Source organism: Cervus elaphus, chromosome 24 (genome assembly GCF_910594005.1).
Source record: "Cervus elaphus chromosome 24, mCerEla1.1, whole genome shotgun sequence".
Lineage (NCBI taxonomy): Eukaryota > Metazoa > Chordata > Mammalia > Artiodactyla > Cervidae > Cervus > Cervus elaphus.
This window is the reverse complement of record NC_057838.1, coordinates 60,355,729-60,368,893: the sequence shown is the minus strand read 5'-3', so window position 1 is coordinate 60,368,893 and position 13,165 is coordinate 60,355,729. Positions and strand designations below refer to the sequence as shown.

Sequence of the window (13,165 nt, the reverse complement as noted above, 5' to 3'; positions counted from 1 at the left end):
TAATATTTGGCCTTATTTCTACATCTCCCTCATCTGAAATACCAGTCAACTGAAAACAGCTGTTAGACTCTGTAGCTAAGGATTCTTAAAAGATTTTTCAAAGAGAAAGCCCAATAAAAGATCAATTTGCTTTATTTTTCTTCCCAGCTCATCACCAAATTTACTTAATCTATATTCCTTATGATTCCCCCATTATAATTTTTTTCAAACTTTTTGTTTTGTATTGGGGTATAGCCAGTTACCAATGCTGTTATAGTTTCAGGTGAAGAGCGAAGGGATTCAGCCATACACATACATGTATCCCCTTTCCCCCAAACTTCCCACCCATCCAGGCTACCACATAACATTGAGCAGAGTTTCATGTGCTATACAGTAGGTCCTTGTTGGTTATGCATTTTAAATATAGCAACCTCCTTCACTTTAAAATGAGGAAAATTATCCTTGTCATCTTAACAGTCTTGATTTGTAGAAACAGCAAAAGCGTTGATTTCGTCCATAGAGTGGTACTAATAACAGTTATATTTACAGTGGATAACCAACAAGGTCATACTGTATAGCACAGGGACCTCTGCTCCATGTTATGTAGCAGCCTGGATGGGAGGGGAGTTTAGGGGATAATGGAAGCATGTATATGTATGGCTGAGTCCCTATGCTGTCCACCTGAAACTATCACAACATTGCTTATCAGCTATACTCCAATATAAAGAATTAAAATAAATACTACTACTAGACTATGACCTACCACTGGGATCATATAATGCTTGTTTTCCTAAAAATTTACAGTACTTACAGATTTTCTTCCAACACAAAAACTTTTCTGGTCATAGTTAATAGATAATTTCAGTATCAAAATAAAGCAAATTAAAAATCTATCCATCTATCTTTAGGTCTTAGAACAATGACTGGAAAACATAAGGGCCATATAGTACATACTTTAGGTTTTGCAGGCCACAGGGTCTGTGTTGCATGCAACCACAATACTCAACTCTGCTGTGGTAGTACAGAGCAGCCAGGACAATACATGAACATATGAGTAAGGCTGTGTTCCCAAAAAACTTTACACACGAATACAGGAAACCAGTCAGCCCACACACCTGCAGTCCGCCAACCTATCCTAGAAGCATGACTGAGCACAACCTAGGAAGGGAGCTTTACCCTGGAGGGCTCCAGGTGTGTGATGGCCGAGTTGTGACAGTTATAGCTGGCCTCCTCCTGCCCGCTGAACACGTTGTAGAGCTTCAGCTGCCCGGTGCAGGTGCCCAGCATCAGGAAGCGCTCCCGTGCGGAGAACGCACAGCAGGTCAGGCCACTCTCATCCTCGTTGGCTTCCCGAAACACTGAAATAGGACGGAACCTGAACCAAAAGAGAGAATCAGAGACAAAGAACATGCAAAGACTGGAAAAAACAAAACTGTTAGAAGGACAGAAAGAAAAACAGCCTTTCTGTTTCAAGTGGGTTCTTCCAAATTATAAGTGACCATCAGTGGTTCATCTTCATTTTAAGAGAGAGAACTGGACCTTCACTTAAAAATGTTAACAATAACAAAAATTCCCATGTGAAAAACCTGAGATCCCATGACTTCTATGTAAGATTTTTTAGAAAAATATGTATTTGGCTGTGCTGGATCTTAGTTGTGGCATGTGACCTCTTAGTTGCGGCATGTGGGATCTAGTTCCCTGACCAGGGATTGAACCCAGGCCCCCTGCATTGGGAGTGTGGAGTCTTACCTACTAGACCACCAGGGAAGTCTCAATGTAAAATTTTTAAGGAATTAGAAGAGGCAACAACTTGGACCAGCACCAGTACAAACCTGAGAGCCGCATCAGGAACAGAGTGTGGCATGGGTCCTAGAAAACGTACTAACAGAACAAGGACAGAGTGTCTTACATTGCCAGTAATTATACAAGGAGCCCCTGGGTTCCCCTTGACAAAAGGGGTATAGTCACACTGCTCAGGTATTCACACAAAACGATAATTCCTGGTATTTCAGGCCAACAAATGGTCTTCTGGAGTTATTACTTTATGCTGATATTGCCCACATACTCTGACTTAAACAGAAAAATCAATCCAATTCCCAGGGAGTGAGGTAACCTCTCCTTACCTGCTAAAGATAAGGTGCCTGTCAAAGCACCCGCCATCTACCCCTCCATACTTTGGGAATGATGCCCTGCGGTTTAGCCTTGAGGTAAAGTTTATTGGCGCTTGTCGCCTCTGTTTTGGCTCAGGACACTGATGAGGAGTAAAGAGAGAGAAGGGTGGGCAGGTGGCAACTGGGTTCTTGCAGCGAGCATGCTGCTCTCTAAGATATTCTGTGATGATACTGTCCAGCGTAGGCGGGGAGGGAAGGTGTCTGTCCAGCTGCTTTTTTATGGCTGGGCTCTGGCTGTAGGCGCCATGGTCCGACTTCTGCCGCAACACTCTGATTTTCCTGCCATTGCAGGGTGATGGCCTCTCTCTGATAAAACTGATCCTACCAATCACAGGGGAGTTGCCTGCATGAGATGGACCAGGCAGAGCTAGTGAACCCTGGGGGACCCGCGGCTGAGAATGAGCAGCGGGGGCAGAAGGGGCAGAGGTACCCACAGCAGCATGGCTACCCAGTCGAGTTGCAATGCCATTGGCGATGCGAGGGGTGCGGGGAAGAGAAACAGGAGAAGCAGCAGCAGTGACCGGGGTGAAGGCAGAAGAATGCGAGGCAGCAGTCATGGGCAGGTCGGCCTCTTTAGTCAGCACAGTGGCTGTCTCCCCAAGCCCTTTAGAAATGAGATGGTTTCGGATCAGTAGAAGCAGCTCTTTCTCAGGAAAGGAGATCCGTGACTGGGCAACAACGTCGGCTTTCTGCAGACGTGCCAGGGACACATCGGTGCCGATGAGAAGCGGCTTTCCTGACACCCGTTCGATGAGCTCAGCGGCGTACTTGCAGAACTTGACGTGGTCACTGCGCTTGTCCTGCAGCACAGGCTCTTTCATCAGCTGCTGGATCTGGCAGCTGCTGAAAAGGGGCAGTTTGCTGATGATCTGCCGCACGGTGCTACTGCGAGACAGGCCCACCAGGGCCTTGCAGGCTAGGGCCCGGATCTGGTCTGCATCTGTGATGGGCATCTTGACGGACAGTAAGGACAGAAGCACCTTGATACCGTTGTTGGACTGCACCACGTTCCACATCTTGGCCAGAGTGTGCTCACTGCTTTTGGGAGTCTGAGGCAGCTTCCTCCGAGGCGTTCCAGAGATAAACTTGCCAATACTAGAAATTCTATTATCTGGGCCACACACACAATTGATGATAATCTGAAGTGCTGACTTCTGAATTTCAGCATCATGAATAAAGAACTCACCCTCAGCCACTCCCAAAATAATGCTGATACCTATAGGGGGAAAAATTTTTTTATATTATTCCTCATAACACTAATGGCCAACTTCAATGGTTATTTCAGAGTCAAAATTTACAGTTCTATTCACTGTGTCCAAAAACCACTACAATACTGTAAAGTAATTAGCCTCCAATTAAAATAATTTTTTTAAAAAAGTGTAGCAGTTTTCTCTTCAGTTCAGTCACTCAGTCGAGTCCGACTCTTGTGACCCCATGGACTTAAGGGTAAGGAATAGTCTGTATACAATGCAGTCAGTTCTACTACAATGTATCTTTATGACAGAATACCTCATATGCAGTTTTTAAATATGGGAATGATGTCAGTATTATGTGGAAGTCACCAAGGTTCATGTACAAGCTTTCCTAGGTAAGTGGAAAAAACAGTGGGAATAAATAAAAACTTACTGCAGGAAAGAAAAAGTCCTCAGCCTGGCTGCTATAGTGGCGGCAGAAACCCTTTCTTCTACATATGAAGAAACTTTCTCCCCAGGTGCATTTCTCCCCTAGTGCATTCTAGGGCCCACAGCCACTCACATGACTTGCATGCTCACCTTAGCAGCAGCCCTCATCAGTCCTGATCTTAATAAAGGGTTTTTTCCTTTTGTTTTTGTGTACAATAACTTATTCATTTGTGCTGCTTGCCGATTATTCATTTTGAGTTGCTTAAGTTTTTTGCTATCTGCCCCAACCCATTTTTCTTATAAATTCTATTTTCAACATAACACTCTGCAGAGTTCAAGGTTTTCAGGAATGCACTTGTACTATTATAGCAAAAATGCCTGTACCACCCAGAAAACCTGAGTTCACTAACATGACTCCCTTATTTGAAACTGATGGCATGACTTAAAAGAACTTAAAGGGTACCCTCCTTTGCTACCTTCTGTTCTAACACTGCAAAATTAGGTCAGTTAAGTAACCACAACCAGAACGGCAGAGGAAAACAAAATCACGCAATGACAAAAATGGCAAGGTACAACCTACCTACAGTGGAGACGGTGGAGCCAGCCTCATCCAGTACATCCACTGATTCTGCCAACTGGAGCTGAATTTTTGGCACAACAGTGAGAATAGCCAGGACATCCAAAGCAAAGCGCACAGTGTCATTCCTGGACAGAAAGAAGAATTAGTCAAAGGGAAACTCGGATACAGCCACAAGAAACAATCTCTGTTAAAAGAGAGACGGACAGACACAGAGAGTGGGTCAGAACTACTTACTACCTGAATGAATGCCATGGCTAGGCATCAAGAGAGGATCTGTAAGTCACCACAAAATTAATTTCAAAAAACATGGGTATGGAATTTTCATCTATCAAACTGCTAAGATTAAAAAACAAAGGATAATCTCCAATGCTGGTGACGATGAGCAGAGACAAATGCTCTCAAACTTTTGGTAGGAGAAGAAAATAGGATTCTCCTCTTAGAAAAAAATTTGGAAATATGAAACAAGGTTCTTAAAATGTTTGTAACCTTTGGCCCAGGAATTTTACCTTTAGGAATTTGTCCTAAGGAAATAATCAGAAGTACAAACAAGTGTTTATGGATTAAGATGTCCATTATCACATCATGTAAAACAGCAAAAGAATTAAGAAAACTTACTCAGAAAACAGGAATACCTGTGTTAAATTATGGTACACTCATATGATGGACTACTTTGCAGTTACTAACAATTATTTCAAAAAAACTCCTAAGGACAAATGAAAAGGCTCAAAAGACAACAAAACCAAGATATAAAATTTTAAAGCCGACAACACCAAGCACTGGCAAGAAGGGAGAGAAAATGAAAACTCCCATAGACTGCTGTGGGAGAAGTCAACAATATGAGCATTTTCCAAACAATCTGGCAACATCCACTAAAGATGAGATGCAGGCACATTACAACTCAAATTGTACACATCACATCCTCAAGAGAGACCTTAAAAAGAAGTTCATGGTACACCCATTTGACAGGAAAAAAAAAGAGAAAAAGACACTAAATGCCCACCAATAAGAGAATAAACCATAGTATAGAAATGTGCTTAGTCACTCAGTCATGTCTGACTCTTTGCAACCCCATGGAGCCCACCAGGCTCCTCTGTCCATGGAAGTTTCCAGGCAAGAATACTGCAGTGGGTTTCTATTTCCTACTCCAGGGAATCTTCCCAACCCAGGGATTGAACCCACATCTCCTGGGTCTCCTGCATTGGCAGGCATATTTTTTACCACTGCGCCACCTGGGAAACCCAATATGCAAATATAAGAATTCAAATATGTATCAACATATAAATCTCAAACACTTAAGGGTGACTGAATACCTGAAACTTATATTAAAAAAATAAGTAAAAGTAAGGGTGAAGAAAGCAAGCACGATAAGACTCTATACAATTTTAAAACATAAGAAGAGTACTATATCATTGATTACACACCCACACATATGCATAGCATAAAAAAAAGAATGGAAAGAATGCACACCAAATTCAGAAGAGTGGTCACTCTGGGCTGGGCAGCAGAAATTAGGAACTGAGAAAGCAACATGCCAAAGCTGAGTATGGAGTAGTTGTTATATTAATCTCTGTATCTTCATATAATTTGAGGTATTTCATTTAAAAGATTAGTTTAAAGACTATAATCTCAATTATGTCTATTTACAGAATTATGGAAAAGAGATTAAAGAAATTAACAGAGGCTAAGAATAATTTCCACTTCTAAGGTTTTGTATATTGTAAGCAAGACCTTCTAGAACAAAACGATGTCCTTTTCATCATAAGGGACTGGAATGCAAAAGTAGGGAGTCAAGAGATACCTGTTTGGCATTGAAGGGACTTCAAAAGAGGTTCATGGTACCACTCATTTGACAGGAAAAAAGAAAAAAGACACTAAATGCCCATCAATAGGAGAATAAACTACAGTATAGATATGTTTGGCCTTGGAGTACAAAATGAAGGATGGCAAAGGCTAACAGTTTTGCCAAGAGACTGCACTGGTCGTAACAAACACCCTCTTCCAACAACACAAGAGACGACTTTATAGATGGACATCACCACATGGTCAATACCGAAATCAGACTGATTATATTCTTTGCAGCTGAAGATGGAAAAGCTCTATATAGTCAAAACAAGACGGGGAGCTGACTGTGCCTCAGATCACCAGCTCCTTAGTGCAAAATTTGGGCTCAAAATGAAGGAGGGAAAACCACTGGGCCATTCAGGTATGACCTAAATCAAATCCCTTATGATTATACAGTAGAAGTGACAAATAGAGTCAAGGGATTAGATCTGGTAGACAGAATGCCTGAAGAACTATGGATGAAAGTCCCTAATATTATAAAGGAGGTAGTGACCAAAACCATCCCCCAAAAAAGGAAAGGCAAGAAAGAAAAGTGGTTGTCTGAGGATGCCTTACAAATAGCTGAGAAAAGAGAAGAGAAAGTGAAAGATATATTCAACTGAATGCAAAGTTCCAGAGAATCGCAAGGAGAGATAAGAAAGCCTTCTTAAGTGAAAATGCAAAGAAATAGAGAAAAACAATAGAATGGAAGAGACTAGAGATCTCTTAAAGAATATCAGAGATACCAAGGGAACATTTCGTGCAAAGATGGGCACAATAAAGCACAGAAACAACAAGGACTTAACAGAAGTAGTAGAGATTAAGAAGAGGTAGCAAGAATATACAGATGAACTATACAAAAAGTTATTAATGTCTTGGATAACCATGATGATGTGGTCACCCACCTAGAGGCAGACATCATGGAGCACAAAGTCAAGTGGGCCTGCCTTAGGAAGTATTACCACGAACAACACCAGCGGAAGTGACGGAATTCCAGCTGAACTATTTCAAATCCTAAAAGATGATGCTGTGAAAGGGCTGCACTCAATATGTCAGCAAATCCAGAAAACTCAGCAGTGGCCACAGGACTGGAAAAGGTCAGTTTTCATTCCAATCCCAAAGAAGGGCAATGCCAAAGAACGTTCAAACTACCATACATTTGCATTCATTTCACATACTAGCAAGATTATGCTCAAAATCTTTCAAGCTAGGCTTCAGTAGTATGTGAACTGAGAAATTCCATATGTACTAGCTAGATTTAGAAAGGCAGAACCACCAGAGGTCAAACTGCCAACATCCACTGGATCATAGAAAAACCAAAAGAATTTCAGAAAAACATTTACTTCTGCTTCATTGACCATGTGAAAGCCTTTGACTGTGTGGATCACAACAAACTGGAAAATCCTTCAAGAGATGGGAATACTATACCACCATACCTGCTTCCTGAGAAATCTGCATGCAGGTCAAGAAGCAACAGTTAGGAACAGACATGGAACAATGAACTGGCTCAAAATTGGGAAAGGAGTATGTCAAGGCTGTATATTGTCACCCTGCTTATTTAACTTATATGCAGAGTACATCATGCAAAATGCCGGGCTGGATGAAGCACAAGCTAGAAACAAGATTGCCAGGAGAAGTATCGACAACCTCAGATAGACAGATGATACCACTTTAATGGCAGAAAGTGAAAACTAACTAAAGAACCTAAAGAAAAGTAACTAAAAAGCTGGCTTAAAACTCAACATTCAAAAAACTAAGATCATGGCATCTGGTCCCATCACTTCATGGCAAATAGATGGGGAAACAGTGGAAACAGTGGCTAACTTTATTTTTCTGGGCTCCAAAATTGCTGCAGATGGTGACTGCAGCCATGAAATTAAAAGATGCTTACTCCTTGGAAGGAAAGTTATGACCAACCTAGACAGCATATTAAAAAGCAAAGACATTACTTTGTCAACAAAGGTCCGTCTAGTCAAGGCTATGGTTTTTCCAGTAGTCATGTAGAGATATGAGAGTTGGACTATAAAGAAAACTGAGTGCCAAAGAATTGATGCTTTTGAACTGTGGTGTTGGACAAGACTCTTGACTGTCCCTTGGACTTCAAGGAGATCCAGCCAGTCCACACTAAAGGAGATCAGTCCTGGGTGTTCACTGGAAGGACTGATGTTGAAGCCCAAACTCCAATACTTCGGCCACCTGACATGAATAAATGACTCATCTGAAAAGACCCTGATGCTGGGAAAGATTGAGGGCGGGAGGAGAAGGGGACGACAGAGAATGAGATGGCTGGATGGCATCACCGACTCGATGGACATGAGTTTGCATAAACTCCGGGAGTTGGTGATGGACAGGGAGGCCTGGCGTGCTATGGTTCATGGGGTCGCAAAGAGTCGGAAACAACTGAGTGACTGAACTGAACTGTCCCTTGGAAGAATAGCTATGACAAATCTAGACAGCATATTAAAAAGCAGACATCACTTTATTGACAAAGGTCCATATAGTCAAAGCTATGGTTTTTCCAGGAGTCATGTATGGATATGAGAGCTGGACCATAAAGAAGTCTCAATGCTAAAGAACTGAAGCTTTCGAACTGTGGTGTTGGAGAAGACTCTTGAGAGTCCCTTGGACAGCAAAATCAAACCAGTCAATCCTAAAGGAAATAAACCCTGAATATTCACTGGAAGGACTGATGCTAAAGCTGAAACTCCCATACTTTGGCCACCGTATGTGAAGAGCCAATTCACTGGAAAAGATCCTGATGCTGGGAAAGGTTGAAGGCAAGAGAAGAAGGGGGTGACAGAGGATAAGATGGTTGGATGGCATTACCAACTCAATGGATGTTGAGTTTGCACAAACTCAGGGAGACAGTCAAGGACAAGGAAGCCTGGCAGGCTACAGTTCATGGGGTCACAAAGAGTTGGACACAATTTGGCCACTGAACAAGAACAAAGAATAATTTTCATTTCTAAGGTTTTTGTATATTCTAAGCAAAAACAAGTATTTAATTCTATTTTTTAAAGTAAGCTTTTAATGGACATTTTTTTCTTAAGTAATCCACATACGGACTTACCATTCAAAAAATGTATTTATAACCTTATTATCCTTTGAGTTTTCATCATCTTTAAAGCAATGTTCTCCAAGTAAATATAATAACCTCCTTTAATACTCTAAAAACAGTGATTCTGAAAGTATGCCTGGGGACCCTAGGAGTCTCTAAGACCTTTTCAAAAGGTGCTGAGATTTTAAAAATATTTTCTTACAGGGATATTAAACTTGATAACCAATATGCCACTAAAATACCCAATAAATCTAGGAGAGGAAACAAAAAAAATAAAAAAATAAATAAAAATATTTTCATAATAACACTAAGATGTTATTTTTCCTTTCTCACTCTCCTTCCCTCACGAGTGTATACAGAGCTTTCCAGAGGCTATGTCATGTGTGATGTCACAAAGGGTTGAATACAGAAGCAGATATGAGACCTATTAAGCCAGATATTAATTTCTAATATGCTAAATATCAATAGATAAAAAACAAAAGCTCTTAAGGGTTCTAACAATTTTTAGTACAGTTAAAGGAATCTTGAGACCAAAAAGCTTGAAGATGGCCACTCCAAAAGTACTCCTCTAGATTTAACTATCCTAGGATTTAGAGTAAGAAACCTCCTGTCTTTATGGCAGTGGGTGGATAGGGCAAGGAGGTCAAGAACCACAGCTTATAAACTTTGTTACTTTGTACTCTCCAGACTCCTCCTTATCCAAAACAATAGCTTTCTTTTTGCATCAACCTCAAGTAGAACCTACCCAACTGCCTGATTCCATTGGCTGTTTTTCCCTGAGCTTTGCCCTTTGTTCTTATGGTAAAAACCCTACCAAAAGCAAAAAATACAGCTGTATGTGAAGGTCAAATAAACATCATATATGGGTTGCCAAGCAGTAGCAAGACATTTAAAGTCTAAGTACAAAGAACACTAGACTCCAGTCTCAGGATGACTTCAACACAACTCTGAGAGCTGTAGCCACATAGATTGCTTAACTTCTCTAAGAGTACAGATATGACCCTTACCCATGGTGCAGTATTTATAATCACCAAGACCAAGCACTCTATAAATTTAAAGGTATTTATCACACTTAATCTAGTTTCTCAGATTCAAATCCAAAATTTTAATTCAATTCAACAAATGTTTGTTAAGCATATACCATGTGAAAACCAATATTAACATTAGCAAAAAGCCAATCTGTGAAGCCTCTCTCTGGTCCCACCTTGCATAATAGGTCTTCCAATTGCAAGCAATAGAAATAAGCTGCAACAAGAGCTGGACACAAGACAGCTTGAGGAAGACTTCCGCTGGTTCCCAATACAGCTGTGCTGGGCCATATTCTATCAGAAACTCCATCATTTCCACAATCTGTTCATGAGTATATGAACACGCCTAAAAGGACAGAGTTATATTATTAAAGAGCTCTATCAATCTGTGTGCTGTTTTCTCCAGCACAGCTCAATGCTCAAACGAGTTTAATAATAAAGCTAAGTAATAAGTCTTGACACATACTTCTTGAGTCCACAGCCCACATGTGAAATAATATATATAAATGATGCTTCATCTTTTATTTGTAACTAGACTCATAATACATTCTGCCAAAAAAGGTAACAAAATGTTCAAATTACTGGTGCATGTATTTCACACCTTAAGAAAAAGAAGCACCACATAAAATAATTGATTTCTTTTTAATATGTGACTTTTAAAACATGCACTCATCTTTGTTCTAAAACATACTAATTTCAAAAATGATAGTGAAGTAAATTATAGATGCACCAGGTTTCAGAAAAAAATTCCACACAGAAGCAGCTAAAATATCTATCTAGTACTTTCCATAGAAAAAAGTCCTTTCACACACATCTCAGTTTATCTTTTAAGTATCCCAGCAAAGTAGCAAACTTATAACTGGGAGCAAAGTAAGTTCTCGATACATCCATTTTCTTTTTTTTTTTCCCTTTGGAGCATGCAGCTAGGATCTTAGTTCCCTGACTAGGGATTGAACCTGGGCCATTGAAGTTGAGTCACATAACCAATGTACAGCCAGAGAAGTCGCTACACCCCTACATTCATTTCATTCTGCCTCCTCACAGTGCGAGTATAATCCATTAATGTACACCCCACCTGGACTCCACTGATATGAAGGTGCATTTCAGGCCCAAGATGCTACAGACAATACTAACAATGTTTCTTTTCAGACAAGGTTCTCTCACCTTGTATGGAGGTTGAGGATGAACAAGAATGCCACCTTCAGTCCTCTGAAGAGACTGCTTCACTTGTTCCAATTTAATGGCCAGGTGAGCTTCAAAGTACTTGCGTAAGGCCATGCAGGTATGTTTCCCAGTTTGCCGGCTAGCGAATATTTCATCATCACTGAGAAGTGCACCCTGATCTTCCAAATTTAGAATCTCCAAAGTACTGATCTATTAAGAAAGGGGCAAAAGAATGGGGCAAAAAAGAAAGAACAAAGGAAAAGTAAAAGGAGAAAAAAGTAGAAAGATTTCAGTAGATTTTTATGCTCAAGAAGATTGATAAACATCAAAGTACATCTGTCTATACACCATGTTAAGAGCAGACATATGAAAACAAAACACTAAACCTATATTGAAAAATTACATAGCTTTCAACCATGTTGAAAGACACACAGGCACAAAACTGCTTTTAGAACAAGCAATTCCTCCTGTGAGATTACTATCTTCAAGGCAAGTCTACAATGGCATAGTCCTCTGACCACTTAAGAGGAAGAAAAAGTTGTGAATGAAGGAGGAATAAAGACTTTATCCATAAAAATGACAGAAAAACCCCTCCAAACGCTTTCTCTCTTTAGTGCTGCCTAAGGGCAGCGACGTCAAGCAGGACCCCTACTCCTCACAAAGAGAAGCCACTGAAGAACCTCACCAAGTTCACCAAACGACGAAGACCATCATAGCGGTCAAAGAGTTCCAACACAGCCCGGAAGGAGAAGCAGATTGAGAAAAACATGGTAGCATGGCAGCATCCTGAGGCATGCGAACACTCCATTAGCCACAGTGTGTAATTCACCACATCAGACAGAACATTGTGGGGATGCATGCAAACCTGCAAAGGATAAAAATAAAACACAATTTTTTAAAACTAGGGGGAAAGGAACTTCCAGAAGGTATAAAAAATTCACCAGTGTACATAGGTATCTGCAAAATACAATAATCATTCCGGAGTAAGTCATTCTGATTTAAAGCTTAAGCTGCAAATAAAATTTTATGACCATCTATTCCAAGGCTGAAAACAATCTAAATTTAGAGAAATGTTTAAATTCCACCTAAGCTTTCCGAGTGTCAAACTTTGCAAATATTTATATCCTTTAATGCTCACAACGCTCTGTTACACAGGTATCAGGATCACCACTTAACTAATGAAGTAGCTCAGAGATGTAAGGGACTTTCCCAGGCTGATAAAAAAGTTGATAAAAGTAAAAAGTAACTGAGCTGATAAAAGTAACTGAGCCTTCTGATACTGAAGTCTACAAGTTCAGTATCCATTCACTCACTGATTTGTTCTCACAAATGGTGCTGACTCCTGTCAGACAATGAATTCTGAAGCATTACCCAGCTTTGTTTGGCACTTTTAAAAACCTTAACCACTTTTTAAAATCTTAACCACAATTAATTCTGTACAAATACAGATCAGGTTACTACTCTCAAAAGATTATGTATCTTTGCAGAACACTAGATCTTAAAGAGTAAAAAAATTAAAATCAGAAGATTACCCCATTAATAAATTTGCACAGAAGAAAAAACACACCACTCAAGAGGAATTTACCAACTTCACTCTACCAGAAAAGCTACAATCGCATAAAATATAGAAGAATGCTCCAGATATAGAAACAACAAGGGTGTCTAGGGATCCATTTCTTTTCTAATGTAACCCACTTACATTAAAAAAAAAAAAAAAAAACATGAAATAAAAAATCTTAACT

At 40.2% G+C, this 13,165-nt stretch overlaps 1 protein-coding gene across 5 annotated transcripts in view; it reads right to left on the bottom strand.

The window, feature by feature from the left end:
• The window catches only part of DCAF1 (DDB1 and CUL4 associated factor 1), a 92,007-nt gene that overhangs the window by 23,217 nt on the left and 55,625 nt on the right, over positions 1–13,165 (bottom strand). For all 5 annotated transcript variants that reach the window (XM_043886686.1, XM_043886683.1, XM_043886687.1 and 2 more), the window contains 6 exons: positions 12,109–12,288; positions 11,424–11,633; positions 10,436–10,605; positions 4,353–4,477; positions 2,103–3,366; positions 1,156–1,354 (listed from right to left, as the gene is read on the bottom strand). In XM_043886686.1, coding sequence (XP_043742621.1) covers positions 1,156–1,354; positions 2,103–3,366; positions 4,353–4,477; positions 10,436–10,605; positions 11,424–11,633; positions 12,109–12,288 — 2,148 coding nt within the window. The remainder of the gene's footprint in view (positions 1–1,155; positions 1,355–2,102; positions 3,367–4,352; positions 4,478–10,435; positions 10,606–11,423; positions 11,634–12,108; positions 12,289–13,165) is intronic.